The 21461-nt window shown below is 42.6% G+C and overlaps 2 protein-coding genes across 4 annotated transcripts in view; one reads left to right on the top strand and one right to left on the bottom strand.

The window, feature by feature from the left end:
- The window catches only part of ntrk1 (neurotrophic tyrosine kinase, receptor, type 1), a 60698-nt gene extending 45812 nt beyond the window's left edge, over window positions 1–14886 (top strand). For both annotated transcript variants that reach the window (XM_037676085.1, XM_037676084.1), the window contains 3 exons: window positions 5963–6203; window positions 6321–6479; window positions 14701–14886. In XM_037676085.1, the coding sequence (XP_037532013.1) occupies window positions 5963–6203; window positions 6321–6479; window positions 14701–14886 (586 nt within the window). The remainder of the gene's footprint in view (window positions 1–5962; window positions 6204–6320; window positions 6480–14700) is intronic.
- A 4641-nt stretch (window positions 14887–19527) lies between these two features.
- Window positions 19528–21461, bottom strand: part of paqr6 (progestin and adipoQ receptor family member VI) — a 26792-nt gene continuing 24858 nt past the window's right edge. For both annotated transcript variants that reach the window (XM_037676086.1, XM_037676087.1), the window contains exon 8: window positions 19528–20405. In XM_037676086.1, coding sequence (XP_037532014.1) covers window positions 20140–20405 — 266 coding nt within the window. In that variant the 3' untranslated portion in view covers window positions 19528–20139. The remainder of the gene's footprint in view (window positions 20406–21461) is intronic.

Below are 21461 nucleotides of genomic sequence, written 5' to 3'. Positions count from 1 at the left end.
TAATAATAATAATAATAATAATAATAATAATAATAATAATAATAATATTGTGTATTAACTTGAAAAACTTCAGTAAGAAATAAACTGTATTTTCCCTCCAGGAAAAGTTTATTTCATAAAATAAAATGTGCTGATGTTGTCACATCTTATTAAAACAATCTGCTCTCCAACTCAAATCAGCTTAATTATTTATTTAATCTCATTTTAGTGCAGTTTCTGTGCTCTAAACTGACTGAAACTTCACATTTTGTCCTTTTCTTTGCAAACATTTTCACATTTTATTTGAATCAGGGTTTATTTATATATATATATATATATATATATATATATATAATTCTTGCCTAAGTGTGCTGGTGGATGTTGAGTAGTTTTCTTGAATGAAGTCTAATTACAGCAGCCCTAAAAGCCTGTTGTTCATAGCCTGCCAGAAAAATCAACACACAAACACATTCAGACGTTATTGACAGAACTCGTAAATAATTGTCAAATGCTTCACATATAAAATGTATTTTCTGTGCTTTTGTTGCCCTTTGAAAAGTTAAAGTTGAAAACTTGTAGCTTTATACACTCCATTATTTCCTTTGTCAACCTATCAGTGTATCAAACGTGAGCTCCATTAACATTTCCAAACCTTCACGTCAAAGTGCTAATGTATGTGATTTGTGCATTGAGACTTTCCTGCAGCTAATGGCCGGCGCTGCATGGAGGCTGCACGCTGCTGAGGACCCACTTACTTCCTGCATTAGAAACCAAACAGAAACGACTTTAATGATCAAACGCTGCATCTCACTGAGCTGCGACTGCTGGACGTTAGCTGGCGATCAAAACTTGCAAACACATAATTTAAAAAATTTTCTGCTGCGGTCTCGGTGAATTTGGAGCGTTTGCAATGAAGCGATCCGTTTTGCACAGACAACTCTTTGAACATTACGGCCTATTTTTGTGCGTGCAGCGTGCAAACTTCTACTCTTGGTGCTCAGATTTAGTAGTTGCTCCCGTCCAGGGCTGTGGCCTTTCAGTGCTCTTAAAGAGAGCTCCTGTACAGGTGTCAAAACATGGCTCAAGTAATCTGAATTTTACAGAGATTAAATTGAGCGGGGTTTGAGATGCCTGAAATAACTTTGACTGTTTTGATAAATAGTTTGTTGTGTAGGCTTTTGGAAGCGATACGACTGTCAGCCTCTGCAACTCACAAGGACAGTGAGGACCTCTTCAAACATTGAAGCCTTTTAAAGACTCCCTTGTGGTCTTCATTCATAATTTGTTGCCAACAGACCAACAAGATGGTTTAAAAATAATCTGGCTCAACCAAAGCTTCATTTCTGTTGACTTGCTGTAATTTTGGCTGTAGCTGCAATTTCATTTATCCAAAAAATAGTTTGTTTTCCAGTTCTTAATGGACTTTTCAAATGACAGCAGCAGGAAGCTTTGAATAAACCTATCATGGAAAGACGGGTTTCACAAAAATAAAAAAGTGTCTGCTCATCAACACAAATACTTGTCTACAAAAATGGATTTAAATAATTTCCATTTTGTGTTTGAATTTTTAAGTTTAAACCGTGTGGCCTTTAGAAACTGATTATTTTAGCTGAACATATTGTTGGGGGTTATTAACACACTCAGATTGGCCTTCAGTGTATTACGGCACCGACCTTGGGTCATCTGAAGGACAACAACCTCAGCAAGCAATCTGCAGATTGAACGCTTCTGAGCCTGACAGCCGTGGTCAGCACGCCACAATAAAACCATTTCAAACTAACGTTAATAGAAAACACAGGCGTGTAATATGCCTACAATTGATTTGCAATAATGTAATTCAGAGATGCAGAGCACATTAACTCCTTGTTGTTTGTGTGGATCATGAACACCCACTCCAACATCCAACTGCCTAAATGAGCCAATCACAGCTGATGTGTCTCCATGTGGCGTCCATCCTAATGTCTCTTCTCTCCACTTTACAAAGGAAGTTGTTTATACAATCAGGATTAGTTTAAGAGGCAGGTGGCAGGGTGGGAAAGCAGCTGCATTGTGGGGGCTTTCTGACATTTCACTCGTTCTGTCTTCTGGAAATGTGATTTCCAGCAACGTATATTTCAGGAAAAGCCCACGAGCATGCATGTATGTGTGTGTGTTTTCTAATCTGTCTCACGTGGAGGACACCTGGCAGTCAGCATCAACTGCGTCTGCTCGGATAAATCGCTTAGATTGTTACCAAGGTGCCAAGCGAGCAGGTCAACACAGTCTCGGCTTTCTTCAACTGCCTCTGCAGGTTTCCAACAAAAGAAAAAATTAAACGACTGAAAAACACATTTTGAAGCTTTTTGCCTCCGTGTTGCACAAGAACAAGTCTCTTTAGTTACTTGACTCCTTCTCTAGATCCTGATTCAGTTTCCTGCACCTTTTAACAGCAGATATTTTGACTTGAAGCAGGAGGACGAGTGCAGGTGCAGCACTTGCTGCATTTCACTTGACTTGACTTCTGGCTGGAGATGAAATTGTGAGGAAAACACACATTTAGAGCTGGAATCTCACTGATACATTTGTGCAAACTCCTGGTGAAATTCTGTCCATAATTTGTAGGAAGGGTGTATATATAGTATGTTACCAAGAAATACAGTTCTGGTGCTCTTGAATCGTGGACACCACAACCCCAATTCCAATAACGTTGGGCGTCGTCTAAAACTTGAATTAAAAACTGAATGCACTGATTTGTGAATCTTTTAAACCCATACCTTTTGACTATGCAACGTAGTAAACAACAAAAGCATCATCTCAAAAACAGTCGGGACCTGGGATCATAAACTGAGAGAGATTTTAGGCACTTGTGATGACGTCATCATGTTGGGGAAAAATAAAATTCAAAAGTCCCAACGTTGTTCAAAATTGCAGCAACGCTGAGTGAAGCTTGTTGACTCACACAAGCAACTTGAGAGAACCTCAGAAAAGTTTTGAGATATTTTGGAATCTTACAAATGCATAAAATGAGGATTTAGAGGAAGTTCTGCTTGAGTTGCTCCGTGCTCCGCAGCAGACCAACGTGCACGGTGCAGGCTGGTCTGTTTCAAGGTGTCCACCACCAAGTTCATGGAATATATTTAAATTGTAAAATGACATTTTCACAAGCCACTAAACGTATAATTGTCACAATTCTTTTATAACTTATCTAAAGACATCTTAAGCCTCAACAGAAAACAAATAAACAAAAAGTAAACACTTCAGTAAAATCTAGAAATTAAAGGTATTTTATTAAAATTGTGAAATATAATTAATAATTAACGTGTTTTTTCTAAATGTGTTAAAAAACCCAAACCAAACACACAGGAGCAAACGTCAAGCTCACATTTTATACTTCATGTCCCAACAGACATTTTACCTCGGGTTAGGGACACTGTCAGACTGAAGGAGGAGTCGTATTGGTCCATGTTGGCTGGTGGGACTCCGGGTGCAGCTGAGGAGTACCGGAGGTCCAAACGGTCTGCGGCTGCAGAAGTTCGGTGAGGTCTTGGGTAAAGACTCTCAGTCGTCTCCGAGGAGATTCTGGCAAACCATCAGGAGGCTGAGGAGGAGAAATCAGCTCTTTACTAACACAGTGTTCAGTGAAGGTGGGGTGCTGTGGACCTCAACCAGTGATGTCATCGGGAGGTGAAAGTAATACTTCTCAGATCTTCTCAATTCCACCGGCACATCTTCTATGGAGGAAGCAGAGTTGGGGGACTTTGGGGTTGGTCTGTCCATAACTGTGGCTGAGGTCGTTGAGGAAGTTAAAACGCTCCGAGGCAGCAGGGCTCTGGGAGTGGATGAGATTTGCCCCGATTTCCTTAAGGCTCTGGATGTTATGGAGCTGTCTTGACACACTTTTGCAACATTACCTGGACATCGGGGGCAATGCCACTGGACTGGCAGACTGAGGTGGTGGTTCCCCTCTTCAAAAAGGGGGACTGGAGTGTGTGCTCCAGTTACAGAGGCATCACTCCTTAGCCTCCCTGGTAAGGTCTATTCAGGGGTACTGGAGAAGAGAGTCCGATCATTGGTTGAACCTCCGATCCAGGAGGAACAATGCAGGTTCCGTCCTCGACGTGGAACACTGGACCAGCTCTTTACCCTCACTAAGGTCCTCGAGGGGTCATGGGAGTTTGCTCATCCAGTCTACATGCGTTTTGTGGACTTGGAGAAGGTGTACAACCGTGTTCCTTGAGGTACATTGTGAGGTGCTCTGTGAGTGTGTTATTGGGGGCCCGTTGGTATGAGCTGTTCAATCCCTATACCAGCGGTGGGAGAGTTTGGTTCTCATTGCCGGTAGTAAGTCAGACCCCTTCAGGATGGGAGCAGGGCTGCCCGTTGTCACGATTCTGCATAACTTTTATGGACAGAATTTCTCGGTGCAGCCAGGGGGAGGAGGGAGTCCAGTTGGATGGCCTCAGGATTCCAGCTCTGCTCTTTGCAGATGATGTGGTCCTGTTGGCGTCATCATGTCATGAACTTCAGCTACCACTGGAGCAGCGTGTGAAGCAGCTGGGATGAGAATCAGCACCCCCAAATCTGAAGCCATGGTCCTCAGTCAGAAAAGGGTGGATTGTTCTCTTTGAGTTGAAGAAGAGGTTCTGCCTCAAGTGGAGGAGTTCAAGTATCTCGGGGTTTTGTTCACGAATGAGAGAGGAATGGAGCGTGAGATAGACACAGATTGGTGCAGCGTCGGCGGTATTGCGGACTATGTACTGGTCCGTTGTGGTGAAGAGGGAGCTGAGATGAAAAGTGAAGCTCTCTGTTTATCCATCATTCTACATTCCTCCCCTCACCTCTGGTCACGAGCTCTGGGTAGTGACTGAAAGAATGAGATCACGGATACAGGCGGTTGAAATGCGTTTCCTGTGCAGGGTAGATGGACTGTCAGAGATAGGGTGAGAAGTTCAGCTATCAGGAGAGACTCAGAGTAGAACTGCTGCTCCTCCACATCCAGAGGAGCCAGGTGAGGTGGTTCAGGCATCTGGTAAGGATGCTTCCTGGGTGCCTCCCTAGGGAGGTGCTTCGGGCATGTCTGACTGGGAGGAGACCCCAGGGAAGACCAAGGACACGTTGGAGAGACTACGTCTCTCAGTTGGTCTGGGAACACCCTGGAGTTTTCCCAGAAGAGTTGGAAGAGGAGGCTGTGGAAAGAGATGTCTGGACCTCCCTGCTCAAGATGCTGCCCCCGAGACCTGAGTCCAGAACAAGAGGAAGATGATGGATGGATGGATGGATGGATGGATGGATGGATGGATGGATGGATGGATGGATGGATGGATAACTGTGTTGTTTTACATTACACAATTTTACTGAAATCATCTAAATCCTTTCCTGACCAACTCATTTATTTGTTTGTTTATTTATTTATTTATTTATGGTGCCTTACCATGTCTCTTCTTCACTGATGAAAAACAACCAAATACAATTTTTCCCCATTTAACCTTTGACTGTAGACAACTCTAGATTGCACATATGAACTTGAATTTCTCTTCAGAGCTTCATTTCACTCTGAAACATTAATTTATGTTTTGCAGTCTGCGCAGCATTTTATTTCACCTATTTTCTGTACATCTGCATCATGTATTAAAATTAAAAACATTCAAGTGACGCGTTTCCAACCAACATTTCAGACATTTTAGTTTAACAATTTAGGTTTAAAACAAAATGCAGCAGATGATGTTCAGAGTTTATTAAAATAAATGACTAAATTTAAAAATATGATTCTCTCTAATCAAACTGGCTCATACGCTCCAGTTCAAGTTTATTATCTCCTGACTGGGTGAGGATCTCCACCAGCGTTGTCCAGACTGAGGCTTTGACATCAAATGTAGGAACCACTAAACCAAACTGTGCAAAAAGATTAGTTAAACACAGTTTGTTGTTTTCTAATAAAAGCTGTTGTGAAAGAAGTTGAATGTTTAAAAGTAAGTTATGAAAGGAGCAGCTGTCCTCTGTGCAGGGCTCACGGACCAGATGCTCGGATCCTGGAGGAGTCCAAGATGCCTCCGATGGGTCAGCTGACTCTTCCTCAGATGCTGCACATCGCCGCTCAGATTGCCTCAGGAATGGTTTACCTGGCGTCGCTGCACTTCGTCCACCGTGACCTGGCGACCCGCAACTGCCTGGTGGGGGAGGGTCTGGTGGTGAAAATTGGAGACTTCGGTATGTCCCGGGACATCTACAGCACAGATTACTATCGGGTAAGAGACTCTTTCAGAAGGTTTCATCAGAAAAGGTATTTTAAATGTACAACAAGTTGTATACTCTTTTATTCTTTAGTGCTGAGTGCAGACTTACAGAGATTTGTTCACCTTCAGGTGGGTGGGCGAACCATGCTGCCGATCCGCTGGATGCCCCCAGAGAGCATCATGTACAGGAAGTTCACAACAGAAAGCGACATCTGGAGCTTTGGTGTGGTTCTCTGGGAGATCTTCACCTACGGAAAACAGCCCTGGTATCAGCTGTCCAACAGCGAGGTGACTCTTACATAGTGCATGAAATTAATCCACACAAACGTGTAAAAATGCTGCAACATGAATTCTGAATATGTTGGGACATCAAATGTTTTAAACATTCCTTCAAAGTTGTTCCAGGTTCATGTTTCCCTCTTCTCTTAACACAGTCTGCAAACATCGTGGAGATTTTAGAGGAGCTGAGGAGTCCAGGTGTTGGGAGGAACTCTTGTCCCATTCTGGTCTGATGGAGGATTTTAACTGTTCTACCATCCTGGCTCCTCCTTGTTGATATATTTTTTTGCTGGATAGGAGCAGATGTGGTTCTAAAACCTGTATATATTGTTGAACAATGATACTACCTTTCCAGATGTGTACTCTGGCCATGCCAGAGGCGCTAATACACCCCAATACCATCAGAGAGGCAGGCTTTTAAATCGTGTGCCAGTTAAAGTCTGGGTGGTCTCTCTTCTCTTTAGTGGTGTTCAAAAGTGTTTAAAATGTCAATTTGTCTGACCTCAGAACAGTTCTGGACTTTTTCTCAGCTCTGGTCCAGAGGAGACGGCAGTGGTTCTGGATGGTGTTCACATCTGGTTTCTTCTTAGCCTGATAGAGCTTTAGGCAGCATTAGTGGATGAACAGTGTTTACAGACAATGATCTGTGGAAGTGTTCCTGAGCCCAGAACAGAACCAGACCTGGTTTTATCACAACCGTCCAATTTTGACGTTCACCCTCGTCCTCCGAGTTCAGAGATTTCTACAGGTAATATAATTTCTTGATGATGTGAACTGCAGATGACGGGATATTCAACGTTCTGTTGAGAAACATTATTCTAAAACAGTTCCTCTATACATGCAGTGGTTTAGGCAAAAAACACTCTGCCCATCTTTACCACTAAAATTTTATTTTATACCCAGTCCTCCTGCTGACCTGTTAACCCAGTTGTGTAAAGTTCTTCCAGATGTTGTCTCTTTATCCCAATTATTTGTCTTTTGTTGCCCCTGCATCAACTTTTTGACACATCTTGTCTGTTTATATCTGTTTTATTGACATTTTATATGATGTTGCAACTTTTTTTTGCAATTGAGGTTGTACACATTTCACTTAAAGGATGAAATCTCGATTTTACTTTAAGCCGAAGATGCAAGGTACTGGATTGTCCCTTGGGGGACAAATAAAGGCTCAACTTATCTCAAGATCAGGGACAGATTTGTGTTTGTTGAGAAAGATTAGTGCAAATGGGGGAAAACAGTTCCAATTTTTTTTATCTCTGGATAAAAAGTACCATCAATGAGGAGCCAGGACGGGCAATAACTCAACCACATGGAAGTCTGTCATGGCTTTTGGTGGTATGCTGGTTTGGAGACGCACGCGTTCTGGAAATACTGCATCAGTAACATTTGCCTGAAGAGGAACTAGTTAAGTTTTATGAATGCTGACGGTTTAAAACGTGCAAACTTAAACAAGCGCCGACTCTTGTAGAAAAAAATAATTTACTCTAAATAATACATTAAAAAAATATTTAAAACTTTTTCACATTTTATTTGTAACGATTGCGAATATACAAGGACCGAGGAGAACAGAAACTGTATTTACAGTGTTTGTTTACAAGGTGATAAATCGTTCAATGAACCAGGGAGGAAGCTGGAACCCTGAAGAGCAAGGAGACGATTAGAGGTCTGTCGGCAGGGGTGATAATGTTGTTGCTGATGTTTCTTACGATAAGAGGTGGGAGAGCTGACACAAATCGTTCCAGGCGAAGAAGGCGTCCATCCGAGCAAGGAGACAGGCAAGTGGTAGGAAGGTGTGGAGGCAGCTCAGGAGAGCTTGAGGTCCAGAGGAGGAGAATCCAGGAGACAGGAGGACATCAGGGTTTAACTCGTGAGTTAAAGGCTGGAACAGAACTAGCATTTGGCAGGTAACGCTCCAGCGCCGACTGGATGTCCTCTGCAGCCGTTAATGCTCCTCTTGCTCATCAAGCCGATGATCCTCAGGTGCTGCTGACTGGTGCTCAGAACTCCCGCGTGATTTTGAGAACATTTAGTTAGATTTTAAATAGAAAACAGTTTGAAATGCGCTCATTTACAAAAAAAATAAAATAAAATAAAAAACTTTTGATTTCACATGCAGCTGTTTAAATGAATAAGAAGTTAACAAAAGTCCCACTTGGTTCCAGGTCAGTTTGTACTTCTGTCCGATTGTGTACCTTTGCACTTTTCAATTTGTACACATCTCGTTTGGGGATAAGAAAAGAAGCCCACCTAACTATTAAATCACATGCATCCTTCTGTTTTACCTAAACTTTCTAAGACAAATGTTTCAGCCTGAAGTACTTTGATATTTCAGATCATTTGGACTTTCCGAACATGCAGTCTCACGTACCCTGCGCTCTTAAACTAATCAATAAATTCATAGTAATTAAGGGCAGTCCAGTCTGGCCTTTTCAGCTTAAGCACCAAGAAGTTGGTCTCCACTGTGACCACAGCGGAGCTATTACAGGCCGTAAGCCTCTCTTCTTTCAACAGAAAAGTGGATCACTTTTCCTTTGCACTCAATTCTAATCTCATTGGCTTCTTTTTTGCCCTGGGCCAATAAAGTGTAACCTCGTTATCCTAATCTGTCTCGCCCAACGAGGGGCAGGTGAAATTATCATGTTGCCTAAATACTGAGCGTCAGAGATAAATCATCTCAAATGACCAACGAGGCGGCAGCAGTCGCTACGAGTCTCTGTGTTCAGCTCTGGGCCTGACCCGACGGGTCATTCTGGTGTGAAGTGGCTTTGATGACGGGCCTCTTCTGTTCGCTTAATCAGACAAAGGTTAACAGCAGCGAACATACGAGTCCGTTAGCGTTCAGAGAGAAGTCCTCTCTGATCCTCAGCAGTGATTTATTCACTGAACGGCGTGAGGCTGTGAGCTGCAGCCATTCGTGTCCGGAGTGGAGCGTGCTCACAGTTTGGTCCACGGGCTGCAGCTAATGGCCACAGAACACACACCTGTAAATACTGGCGCTGTTTCAAAATGTCCACTGTTGGAGCAGGACTTGTGGACATTGTTCTTCCTCGCGCCACTTTATAAAGTCTATGAAAATACGGAGCCAGTTTGGTTTAGTATTGCTTGTGAATGGAGAGTTTGGCTTTTTGAGACATTTAGGCAACACAAAATAACAAATAAGGTACTTTGCATTAGTTTTATTAAATTTGACGGGGACGAGGGCGGACTCGGGAAACCATCTTATCACCATCAAAATGGTTGGTCCACAATGTGAGTGTGCTACTTATGGGACTGAGTTTGTTGTGGCTCCTTGGACTGACGAAAGACTAAACGTTTCAACACAAAGAAATCGTCCAGATGACCTGACTTAATTAACTTTGTTGGATTTTTTTTACCTGAGCATGAACTTTGATACTTTTACATTAGACTTGAGAAAATTATTTATTTTATTTTGTCTCTTTTATTGTCTAGGAGTATGATTCTCACTTGGGGTGCGAGAGGTCCCAGGTGCAAATCCCGGACGAGCCCCCACTTATGTTACAACCCTTGGACCGAGTCTAGGAGGCACAGGGTGTAACACAAAATGTAAACTAAACGTGAAGCTAATAACTCAAAAACAGCCTGGTTTGGCATTACAGTAATTTACTCTTCTAATAGTTTTGGGTGTTACAGACAGAAGGGAAGCCATAAACGTCAGGGTCTCCTAGGTCAAAACAACAAACAAAAGAACACCCCTTCTGACTAGAAAACAAAATCACCTCTTACCTAACAAAACAAAAACTACAATTCCTAAGCTTCCTGGTTGGCCATAAAACAGGAGAAATTTTGCGGGAGAGGATGCTTATAAATACGCTCTGCTCTACTTGGAGAAAATTCAACAACTTTAAACACTTTATGTGATTCGCACTTATTATAAACTGTTTTTTTTTTTTGTTTGTTTGTTCTTTAAACGGTTTACTAGTTTCGTATGCTGGTCGATTGTTGGTTTTATGCTTTATTTTAGGTGAGTTTTTGAGTTATGAGATCCGACAGTGTTGTGCTAACTGTGCTAAGTGGATTCAAGTCACACAAAGTCGAGATGAGAATCACCAATTAGGCGAGTCGCCCTTGTTTTAAACAGTGTTTTATTTTTTTTTCAGTCCCTTGTTGATTTTTGCTGAATTCTGTTTAGCCAGTATGGTGCTACATCGTGTTGGGCTTTTGTGTTAGTGCTAGCGAGCTGCAGACTTCAACGCACCCAAAGCTGAGACCGTATCATTGCTGAGAGACTGCCTACATCGGATCCACATCGCTTGATCACCGTAACCTTTAACTTATTCCACTGTGGTCTTTATCTTTCAGGACTTCTAGTTGTTATCAGTGTATTGACATCTGCTATATCTTACCTTACTAGTCTTAGCTTAGCATGGTTTCAGGTTTCATCACGTGCATTGTATGCCAGATATTCACCTCTAACACCACTTAGTTTGAAGATGATGGTACAAGTTTCAAATGTTCTGCTTTCAAATGTTTCGGTTCTGGAGGAGCGTCTGTCTGATCTGGAAGCTCGACTCTGTGCTTTTGTAAAAACCATTAACTAGCCAGGTGCCCGTAGGCTGTGCAGAGTCACTAATGCTAGCTCACGTTAGCAGTCAGAAACCACAGGCCAGCTGGATGACGGTCCAAGGTAAGCTAAATGCTAAAACCAAGTCTCTGGTTCACCATCGACCCGTTCACGTTTCGAATTATGTTTCAACAGATTTTTCTTCCACTTTAAAAATCACATTTCAAATCAGTTTCCGCCCCTTAGCAATCCGGAACCACAGGCTAGAGTTGCAGTTCTGACACACACGTCTGCTTTGGGATACACCTGTCGTCGGGGACTCGCAGCTGAATTAAAAGGGCAGAAGATTCGGAGCCGAGAGGTGTTTGTCCTTTCATGGCCGTAAAAGAACTTTTAAACCCTGCGTCTGCCTGCATTCTGATTTATTCAGACACGGACCCTGCTCTGACACACGTGTGCTTCGAGATCTCACCTGTTTGGTTCGTTGGCCACGCCACAAAACTGAGGTTTAAGTTTTTGGACCGGAGCATCTTAGGAATACATTTTTCAGTCTTTCGCTTCCTTGGATGGCATTAATCTGTCCTCCAGCTCTAATGTAAAAAATGTTGGTGTTATTTTTGATCAGGTAGACTGGTAGAGCTCCTGCCTCTCAGCGAGCAGGTTACCCTGGTTCAAATCAATGTCCGGGGGCCCTGCTGGATAGAGTTTGCATCTTCTCTCCGTGCATGCATGGGTTTTCTCCGGGTACTCCGGTTTCCTCCTATAGACCAAAAACATGCATCTTAGGCTGATTGGCAACTCTAAATTGTCCCTAGATGAGAGAGTGAATTGTTGTTTGTCTCCATGTGTCCCTGGGATGGACTTGTGGCCTGTCCAGGGTGTACCCCGCCTCTCACAAAGTGACTGCTGGACATGGGCACCGGCAACCACCGCGACCCAAAAACGAAAAAGCGGGTAATAGATAATGGATGGATGGGCTCAAATTGAATAGTTTTTATTTGATACCATTTTTATCTTAACATGTGATTCTTGACCTGCCATTGTGTATCTGTTCCTCTCAACCCCAGCCGGTCGAAGCAGATGGACGCTTGTCCTGAGTCTGGTTCTGCTGAAGGTTTCTTCCTCATGAGGGAGTTTTTCCTTTCCACTGTCACCTTCATGTTTGCTCAAGATGAGAGTTCTATAATGGGAGTTAAACTCAAAGCAGTCTGCTCCTCAAATAAATAATGTTAGATTATTATTTTTATAGATCAATATTTCTGTTCAGTGCCCTGAGATGACTTCTGTTGTAACTTGGCGCTGTATAAAAAAACTGAATTGAAAATGGTGGAGAACCCCTACCAAGCTTCCCATCTAAGAAAAAGTTCTTAAATAGTAAAGTTCACAGAAAACCAGTAGGATCTTCTCAGAGTTGTTGAAATGCTTTGTACAAAATGTTCAATTCAGAGTCAACCACACCACAACAATTCCCAGAGACAAGTGGAAATGTCCGAGGACAAAGGGGTGTGGTACTGGATCACTGAAGTTTTATGCAGTCCACTGATGAGGAGGAAGTGGTTCCAGGTGTGCAGCGTGGTGTGACAGCTGGCCTGTAAACAAGCAGAGGAGGAGAAAGGTTGTCGAGAACTATGTGCTATATTTAACAATACACTGTACAAATTGTTCCTTCTTTAAATGAATTAGAATTAATTTACTGATAAACTTTTAGAAACAGTGTTTAAGACAAAAATGTATAATAGATAATGAAATAAAATTGAATTGATAAATTTACAGTGGAAATGAAGATTATTTGTTAACGTTGGAATTGGTGAATTTTTGTGTTATATTATGAATTTGTTTTTATTTTAGGTATTTTATTATGTCTTTTTGTATGTTTGTCAAAGCTTGACTTAATTGCAATGTTTTAATTGTGGACCCCAGGAAGAATAGTCTCCACTACGGCAGAAATCCTTAAATAAACAAATAAACACCAAAGTTCATGCTCAATAATCCAACAATGTTCAGTCGGGTCATCTGGATGATTTACTTTTTTGCTGAGATGTTTCGTCCTTCATCCAAAGGACTTCTTCTATCTGAGGAGACATGTTGAGTGTTGACTTTGTGTTGAAACATGAGAGTGTTTCAGACATTTTTTTTTTTTTTAATTTATGAACACAGTCCGGCTCGTTGGAAGCAAACGTGCAGAATAACTCTTGGTTTTGGTAAAATAGTCAAATGACTCGAGGAATGGAGGACACAGCTCTCTCCTCCCACCGCAGCATTTGAATCAGGTTGACTGACTGGACCTCTGCAGCGCCGTGGTTCTGTTCTGGTGAAGATCAGCTGCTGTGTTTGGGATCATGGTTCTGCTGGACTCAGTTTGGTCCAAACTTCAGCTGCTGGACTACGTGAGTTCACGTTCCATTCAGTGACTGCAAAGAGCCCAAACCATCAGCCCGCCACCACCATGCTTCACAACCGCTGTGAAGTGACGCTGTGCGTTATGGTTGATCTTCTCGTTGGTGACGTTTTGTTCCAGAAGTCTTCGGGGTCATTCAGACGAAACTTTACAAACTCAAATCGTTTCGCCACGTTGTTGTTTTTTTGCAAGAGAAGAGATTTTCTCCTGCAACCTGTTCTAAAAAGCCAAACTTGTTCAGTCTGTTTCTAACTGTCCTGACATGACCTTTAACCTTTAGGCCTGCAGCATCTGAGCTGGAGCTCATTTCTCAGAGCGTTGCACAGTCTGACCTTCAGGGTGAACTTGCTGTATGTCCACATGATTGTCCGCTGCCACTCGTGATGAATCTTTCTCACTGCTAAATACTGGACTCCAAATAGTTTGGAAATGACCTTTGACCCTTCCTAGATTGATTAGCAGCAACAGTTGCTGCTCTGAGGTCATTGCTGATATCTTTCCTTCTTGTCGTTGCGTAAGCACGTCTTTGGCTTTTATAGAGGAACTGCTGGTTGTCAGTTAATTAACGTTTCCTCAGCAGCACCTGGCTGATCCTTACCCTCTTTATTCATGCAGAAGTAGAAAGGACAGATTCATTTTTCACAAATATTCCTGCCTCGAGGCTTAATTTTAGCGACTAATGAAATGTTTTGTGGCGTTCAGCTGAGGTTGTATTGACTTCATTTCATTCATTATGAGACCTTGGACGAAACGGATCGTTTTTATTGTAACAGAATGGCTTTTCTATCTCATTAGAGTTTTTAAACCGAGCTGAACTGCAGCTGGTCAGGAGGTGAGCTTCTTCAGTGTTCACAGAAACACTGCGAACATCAAGAAACTTGGTGGTCAAGATGGTTTCCACCTAACATTCATTTAAATGCTCAAAGGGAAGCAGTCACCACATCTGTCACAACTGTCGTCTCCTTAATCAGACATGCCCTTTGAAGTGCCCTTAAATTTACCTTAAGATTGTGATTCTGATGTAGACCTGTGGGATTCACTTTGCTTTGTTTAACCATTATCCTACTGGTAAATGGTTTCAATTTTTTTGTGCAGGCAATCTTCAATGAGGCAATAAGTCCCTCCCAGTGTCAGAATTTACCCAGTTCAACGAAGCAACACATCATTTTAAATCCAGATTTTCAGCTATGATCCTTAGATGACCCAGTGTTTTAACAGCAAATAAGACCTACAGTCTGTTTTTAAAATCTTATATGTTTTATGCTCCTCCCCAAATTCAAAATCAACATTTGACATTCTCACCCAAACAGGCCATTGAATGCATCACGCAGGGCCGGGAGCTGGAGAGGCCACGCACCTGCCCCAAGGAGGTGTACCTGCTGATGCAGGGCTGCTGGCAGAGGGAGCCCCAGCAGAGGATGGTCATCAAGGACATCCACCACCGCCTGCTGGAGCTGGTCAAAAACCCACCGGTCTACCTGGATATCCTGGGCTGACGGTGCCAGGAAGGACAGACCAGATGCTCGGGAGGCCCGGCCATTTTAATCAGCTCATAAACAAGTTGCCTTTTTCATTTAAAATCTGTTTTTTTGTATCTGAACTGGGAGACAGTTGTCACCCAGTGTGCTAACTTGTCAGCTTTACAGAACAACCAGTCTGAAGTGGCCTTTTTGCCTTAATTTGTCCCTTTCCAGCTCGTCTTTGAGTCCTGTTTACGGCCCCGTGACTCTCTGGAACAAAGGTCAAATGTTTACCAAAGTGTTAAAAGTTTATCTGAGGTGGGATCAGCGTGGAGGGGCGTGCATGGAGTGACACAGCTGAGAACCCAGTTCCAGATGATGGCTCGTGTCCACTTTGCAGCTGAGAGTTGTGCCGATTAATAATTCACGGCAGGACAAGCCGCTGAACGTCGTCTTGCAGAGCGAGGTGCAGCCGTTTGCAAAACCCACTGATCTGGGCTAGTTTTCACAAGGAAGGCTTTTAGTAAATGTAAATAAGATCGTCACAATAAAAGCTTGTTTTCCACGAGTCAAAGTTAAATGGTTATTTTTCAAAACGAGAAAAAATGGACAATTTGTTACAGAATAACAGAAAGTGTGTTGCAGGAACAAGTGCTAACAGGACGGTGTGTAAAATGTAACTGATCAGTCTCAGATTTTATTCACAGAGGAGCAAACGTCCAGCTGCTGCTGGTGAAAGAGGAGGGGATGCTTCAGAGGAAACATCTCAACTCTTTATTTTTAAAAAAAAGTCTCAACGCCTTAGTTTCAACATTTCATATGTTTACAATAATCCAATATGAGTAAAATTTATGAGATTAGCAAATTATTGCTTTCGGTTTTATATTTACATTTTACACAACGTCCAACTTTTGAGGGATGGGACTGTGTATAAACGTCGGCGTTTACATTTATTACTGAGAGAAAAAGCAGCGGTTTGACGTGCACATCGCTCAGAAGCAGCTTTATTCCAGATCAGCCATGTTCAACATGCGACTGAAGAAAAACTGCAGTGAAATCTGAAAAGGGAGCAGGCTGGGAGGTGAAAGTCCGAGATGGCTGGAGAAGCAACAGATGGGTTGAAGTGAGACTCGGGGGGGTGGGGGGACAGATGGCTCTGAAAGTGAAACTGGAGAGAAAACCTCGGGACTGATCGGGGCCTTCAGAGGGTGACGGATCAGGTGTACAAACCACGGCCACGCCTTGTGTAGACTCTGACTGTACATACTCTGTATGATTGTTCAAATATATCCCTTCACGTGTTGTTACTCCAGCACTTTCTATTCTGTCTGCCTTTAAAAATAAACTTGATAATAAATTAAAAAGTCAGTCGATCCATCATTGTTCCAGAGCCGCCTGTTTGGACGGGCTGCTCGGCGACATGCGGCGCCTCCACGGGCTGCTCGGCAGACGCTTGTTGAAAAGGAATAATCAAGTTATTGCCTTACCGCCGGGCCTCCAGCAAACATCGCCACCGTCCTGCCCCGCCCTCCATCACTCTGTGTGCAGAGAGCCTCCAGGGAGTGGTAAGGGGTTGTAAGTAATGCTATCATCCCTGTCCCCCCCCCCCTCCTTGGTGTACAGGGGGTGAGGAGACAAACACTTGGGAGGCCTCGTGTCTGGCTCATTGTTTCTTCTAGGGTCTTACAAGCAGATTGAGGCCAGATAGGATCCGAACGCGCGGCACCCTTTGTGGTGCCGTGTTAATAAGCTCTCGAGCTCCGCCCTGCTTCCACGAGGAAAACGAGGATAATAAGAGCTGGAAATGAGGCCATTTTTTTAATGGAAGTCCTATTAAAGCTGTGCAGCAGGAAACTTTCCTTTTCAGTCCTCCACCTCATCTTATAATGTACGCACACAGGATATTGATTTCTCCTGATAATTATTTCTTTTGTGGTGATGGCAGAGCCGATTCATTGTGGCCTGTGTCTACTGCTAATAATAAACCACTCTGCGCTTCACAGGCCGCCGTGTGCGGCTTCACAGCGGGAGAAGAAAGAAACCTAATGAATCAGAGCGAGTCACACAGAACTGCACCGCTTCAACACTGCTGCAAGTTCTGCTTCGCTTCTAATTACATTTCTGCAATTTGCTTCCTTTTTTTTTTTTATTTCCTCATGTTTTCAGCCTGAATATCTGCCTTCAATTCAAGGCCATTCAACACCCACTCCCCCTCAAAAAAATAAACAGTTCTGTGTCTCGTCATTTGTGGGAAATAAACTAACGGAGCACCACATATTTAGGTGTTCCTGCAGATGACCTCTTCCACTGTTCAAACTTCCTGAAGCTCATTTCTTGACAAGTGAAAGCTCATGAGCTGAAGAGCTGCAGCTTTTAAAGGCCCATGTTGTGCTGCACTGCCCTCTGCTGGTCACTGAAGGCACCACTCAGGTTCTGCAGCAAAAAGCTGCAAAATTAAGCGTTTTGTCAAATAACCCAAATTTTAGTTGTTTTTTTTTAAAACAGCAAAATTATTAATATAAAATTTTTGTTCATTTGACAAATATTTGGTGTTTGATCACCTGGATGCATCACTGTCAAACCTCACGTTCTCCAAACTAGTTTGTTCAACAGGAAATGAATATTCAGCTGCAGGTATTTATGACGCTTGTTGTTTCTGCACATCATGAATCAGGAATGTGAAATAATTCCAGTTCCACGAAGAACATTTGACAAAAGCTTTCATTTATTACACCGGTCTATTAGAACAAAGTAGCAAAATACAAATTATGCACAACAAAATGTATTTACACGGTTCAAGATTACTTTTTAAAAACAGAGCATTTTAACAAAACAACGGTTTTGTAAAACATTTTAAAAAAGCGCCTCTTTATGTTTTTAACCAGCTCTTTTCCTCCGCCTCATCGTATTTACTTTCTGTCGCACGTTTTTCAAACACCCTTCAACACGTACCTTTAAAAAAACAAAAAACTTTACAAATGAGTGACGTCGAATCAAGAACTAACTCTGCACAAACAGCGTTCGACAGTTAACAGTGATTCGGTCAAATCGTGAGATTTTGGTCCAGATGATGCCGTCGTTTGGGACGAGACGGGTTTTAGCAGAAGCTGAACAGAAAGCGGCGCTGCCAGGAATCAACAGGGTCCGCGTGAGGAACGCTGTGATGTGATAACCGCAGAGACGCTCCGGATCGATGCGCGCTCGGCAGGAGGGCAGCTCTGAGCCCACCGAGGGCAAAAGCTGCTCCTTTGTGTGGATGATGCCACTTTTATTCCCCAACGTGAACCCTGAAGGCAACATTAAAGTGCTCTGACACTAAACGTGTTTCTACACGTTCATCCTCCCTCCAGCGCCCGACACGGACCTGGAACCACCTCACGTCCTTTACATCACATACGCTTCCCCTTAGATCGACCTACAGACGGACGCAGCGCGTTAGCCGTGTGCTTCCTGCTGCTCAGGCGCACAAAGAGCCGGTGGGCTCAAGTGCACGATTAAATGCTCGGTGCAGATTTTAAGGCTGCAGCTGCTCTGCGTTGATGAGACACTCGTCCTTTCTGCTGAGTCTGAGCGTTCTGAGCTCAGCAGCGTCTGAAACTTATTTTAGTCTCATTATTTTTAGGTTGAGCCCAAAACAAGTGGAAAAGCACAAAAAAAACCATCTTTAATTGCATTATTATAAATGTTTACACATACTACAAATAGGCATTTGAATATTAACTATGCTTTGATTTTTAAGTTATCTAGGGTTTCATGGTGGACACGTTTTTATTTGAGACCGCAGGGTGGGGGGGGAGGGGCAGGAATTGTTTAGATTTTTTTTGCTGGAATAATTATATGAATCTATTTTTTCCCCAAATAAATTGAAAATTAAAAACAAGTTTAAATTAAACATGAACCTGTTTGTAATTATTGACATCATCCGCTTGTTTTAGAGCCCAATCAAGATCAAATAAAACTTTCTTCAAGGACCAAAACTTTTTCAAATGTTCTACGACGTCTCACTTCTCTCAAATAAAAGTTTAAAAATAAGATAAAATTTAAATACGACACTGTCGACATTTTCCACTTGTTTTAAGGCACCCTTATCTGTAAGTGTTGCAAGTTTCTTCTGAAACACGATGCAAGAAATTATTATTTTAGAAAGAATTTATGGAAATCGACCACTTTTATTACAAATACTCCACGGACGCTCACGTTTATTCCAAATAAAACACGACTTTAAATATAAGTGTTTTATTTATTTGCTCAAAAACAACAGTTTCTGCTTGTTTTAAGGCACGTTTAGGACTCTGTAAACATAAAATCTGAAGATCCCCTCACAACAATAAAACTCTTATTCTGTTTATGCACCTAAAATAAGCAATAAATATAGAACTGTATAAATATAAGAGTTATTTAGTGGTTAATGTAAACAGGAGTCGCACGGGACCAGACACATTTACACCTTAAAACACCATAAATGTTAATAAAACCCCAAATTATGATTAAATTCTCATTTGTTCCATGTTTCTTGAAACCCCATCAAGAAAATAAATTTAAAGTGTTTTAAACTTCAGAGGAAACGTCTGAATTTAAACAAAGTCCAATTCGAAGCGCTGGTTTGCGTTTTCTTGTTGGGGTTTGTGGAACCCAGAACAGTTTTTACGATGACGGACCGAAGCAAACCGCTCCCGACGCAGACTGTGGAAGACCTTTTGGGGGCAGGAGCGTTGCCATGGGAACAGGGTTATAAAAGTGCTACCTGTCTTTTAATCACCGCCTCACCAACACTTTCTTCTCCTCCCCTGTTGGGGGCGGATTGTGTGGCTCGTAATGAGGCAGGCAATCAGAAAAATAAAATAAATAAAGTCAAAATGAGCCGCACGGCTCTGAAAATCAATTCCCGTCTGCTCCGAGTGGAACGGCTGGACGTTTAAGAGCCGGTGATCCAATCTGCGTTAGTGGAGGTGGAGCGGTCGTCTGTGCTGCTGCACGTTTCTAATAAAACGTCAGAACTCGGAGCGGCTTTCTGCACATTTTAACAGACGTGGAGGTCAACGGTAAGTGTGGCGTGTTGTGTCAGAAGCTTCCTTCAACCCACAGCCTTCCAGAAAGCACCACGAAACAAACCGTTTGTTTCGGGCCCTCGTGCACAGATTCAATAAATGTGAGCGGGTCTTCAGCTTCTGAGCACAAAAAAACAAACAAACAGAAAACTTAAAGCAGCGCTACTGGGAGCTGACGAACCGCTAACCCTTTCTTCAAGAAAGGGAATCAGTTTTTATTTTGGAGGGGGGGGGGGGTCCCTTACTGCTCCTTGCCCTCGCAGGCTGCGGCGTGCGGCTGGATGGAGGCGGAGCTAGGTTTCCATAGCAGCGGCGTGCTGAAGATGGCGATGACGCCCAGGTTGAGGACGAGGCTGATCACGAGCGCCCCGATGGTCCCGAGGAAGGACGGCATCACCTCGTGAGACTGGAGCCACGCCCTCCGTGACGTCATGTCGGCGATGACCCCCTCCATCTGGAAGTGGGTTCCCACCACGGCGCAGATGTGGAAGAGCTGATGGCTGTGGCCTTCATGAAGACAAAGCAGGTTTCAGGGTCAGGACGCGTCACATCAAAGTGTTTTTAATTGTTTTATTTCATGTCTTCAAACAGAACTTTAAGCACAAGAAGGTCATTTTGTCACAGGGACACCAACATGAACAGATTTGGTGTGAAACATCGGACTGTGTAGAAAACACATTCGCTTTCTTAGTCAAACTGTCAAAAATCTCCATTTTTTTTGGGCTGGAGCTCAGAAAAAGGTTTGTAACAGCTTTATTTTATGTCATTTAACAACAAAAGTCACCACAAAAAACCATTTCAGGTTCAAGTGTCCAGCCTCTAAAAAGATTTCTGCCCCCGCCTCGACCGCTTGACTCTCTCTCGTGATTAACTTTTCTTTCAGTCCAACCGGACACGACTAAACCAAACATTTTAAAGTCTCCATTCCTTACATTACATGTAAAGCAAGTGGAAATATTAGGAACTACGAGGGGAAAAATAAACAAACAAAAAATATAAAACTAGATTTTGATGTTTGATTTCAAAAATCCATGTACAAAAAAACAACCCAAAAAATTTTTTTTTTAACTAAAACTAACGAGTTTTTCTGCTCCGAATCATCTGAAAGAGATAAAAACCTTCAAGGTCGTCTGAAACAAGCTCCATTTTTATTTATTACAGAGAGAAAAGTTCATAAAATAAAAAAAAAAAGAGTTGATCAAACAAATGAGTTACAAAGAATGAGTCATCCAGATCCAGAGGTGGGCACAGCTAATCAAAAAGTTAGCTATGCTAACGCTAAACTGCTAAGCAGAGTGATGCATTCAATGTGTGTGGGACGTCTCCCTTGTGTCATTTACTGCAATGAATTAACTCACTTTAACAATCTTCTTTGTGGTTAACTACTTTTATAAACTAACTAAAAAGTTGAGGTGCATCATCATCAATGTATTAAATCTGTGTGAAATGTGCGAGAGTCACGTCCCAGACACAGTGTGAACGTTGCAAAGCATGCTGGCTAGGACTTATGTGAGCAATGTTTCTGGCCGTTTCCGATGTTTCTGGCCGTTTCCGATGTTTCTG

This window comes from Nematolebias whitei, chromosome 5 (genome assembly GCF_014905685.2).
Source record: "Nematolebias whitei isolate Nwh7 chromosome 5, NemWhi1, whole genome shotgun sequence".
Lineage (NCBI taxonomy): Eukaryota > Metazoa > Chordata > Actinopteri > Cyprinodontiformes > Rivulidae > Nematolebias > Nematolebias whitei.
This window is presented reverse-complemented; position numbering and strand designations above follow the sequence as displayed.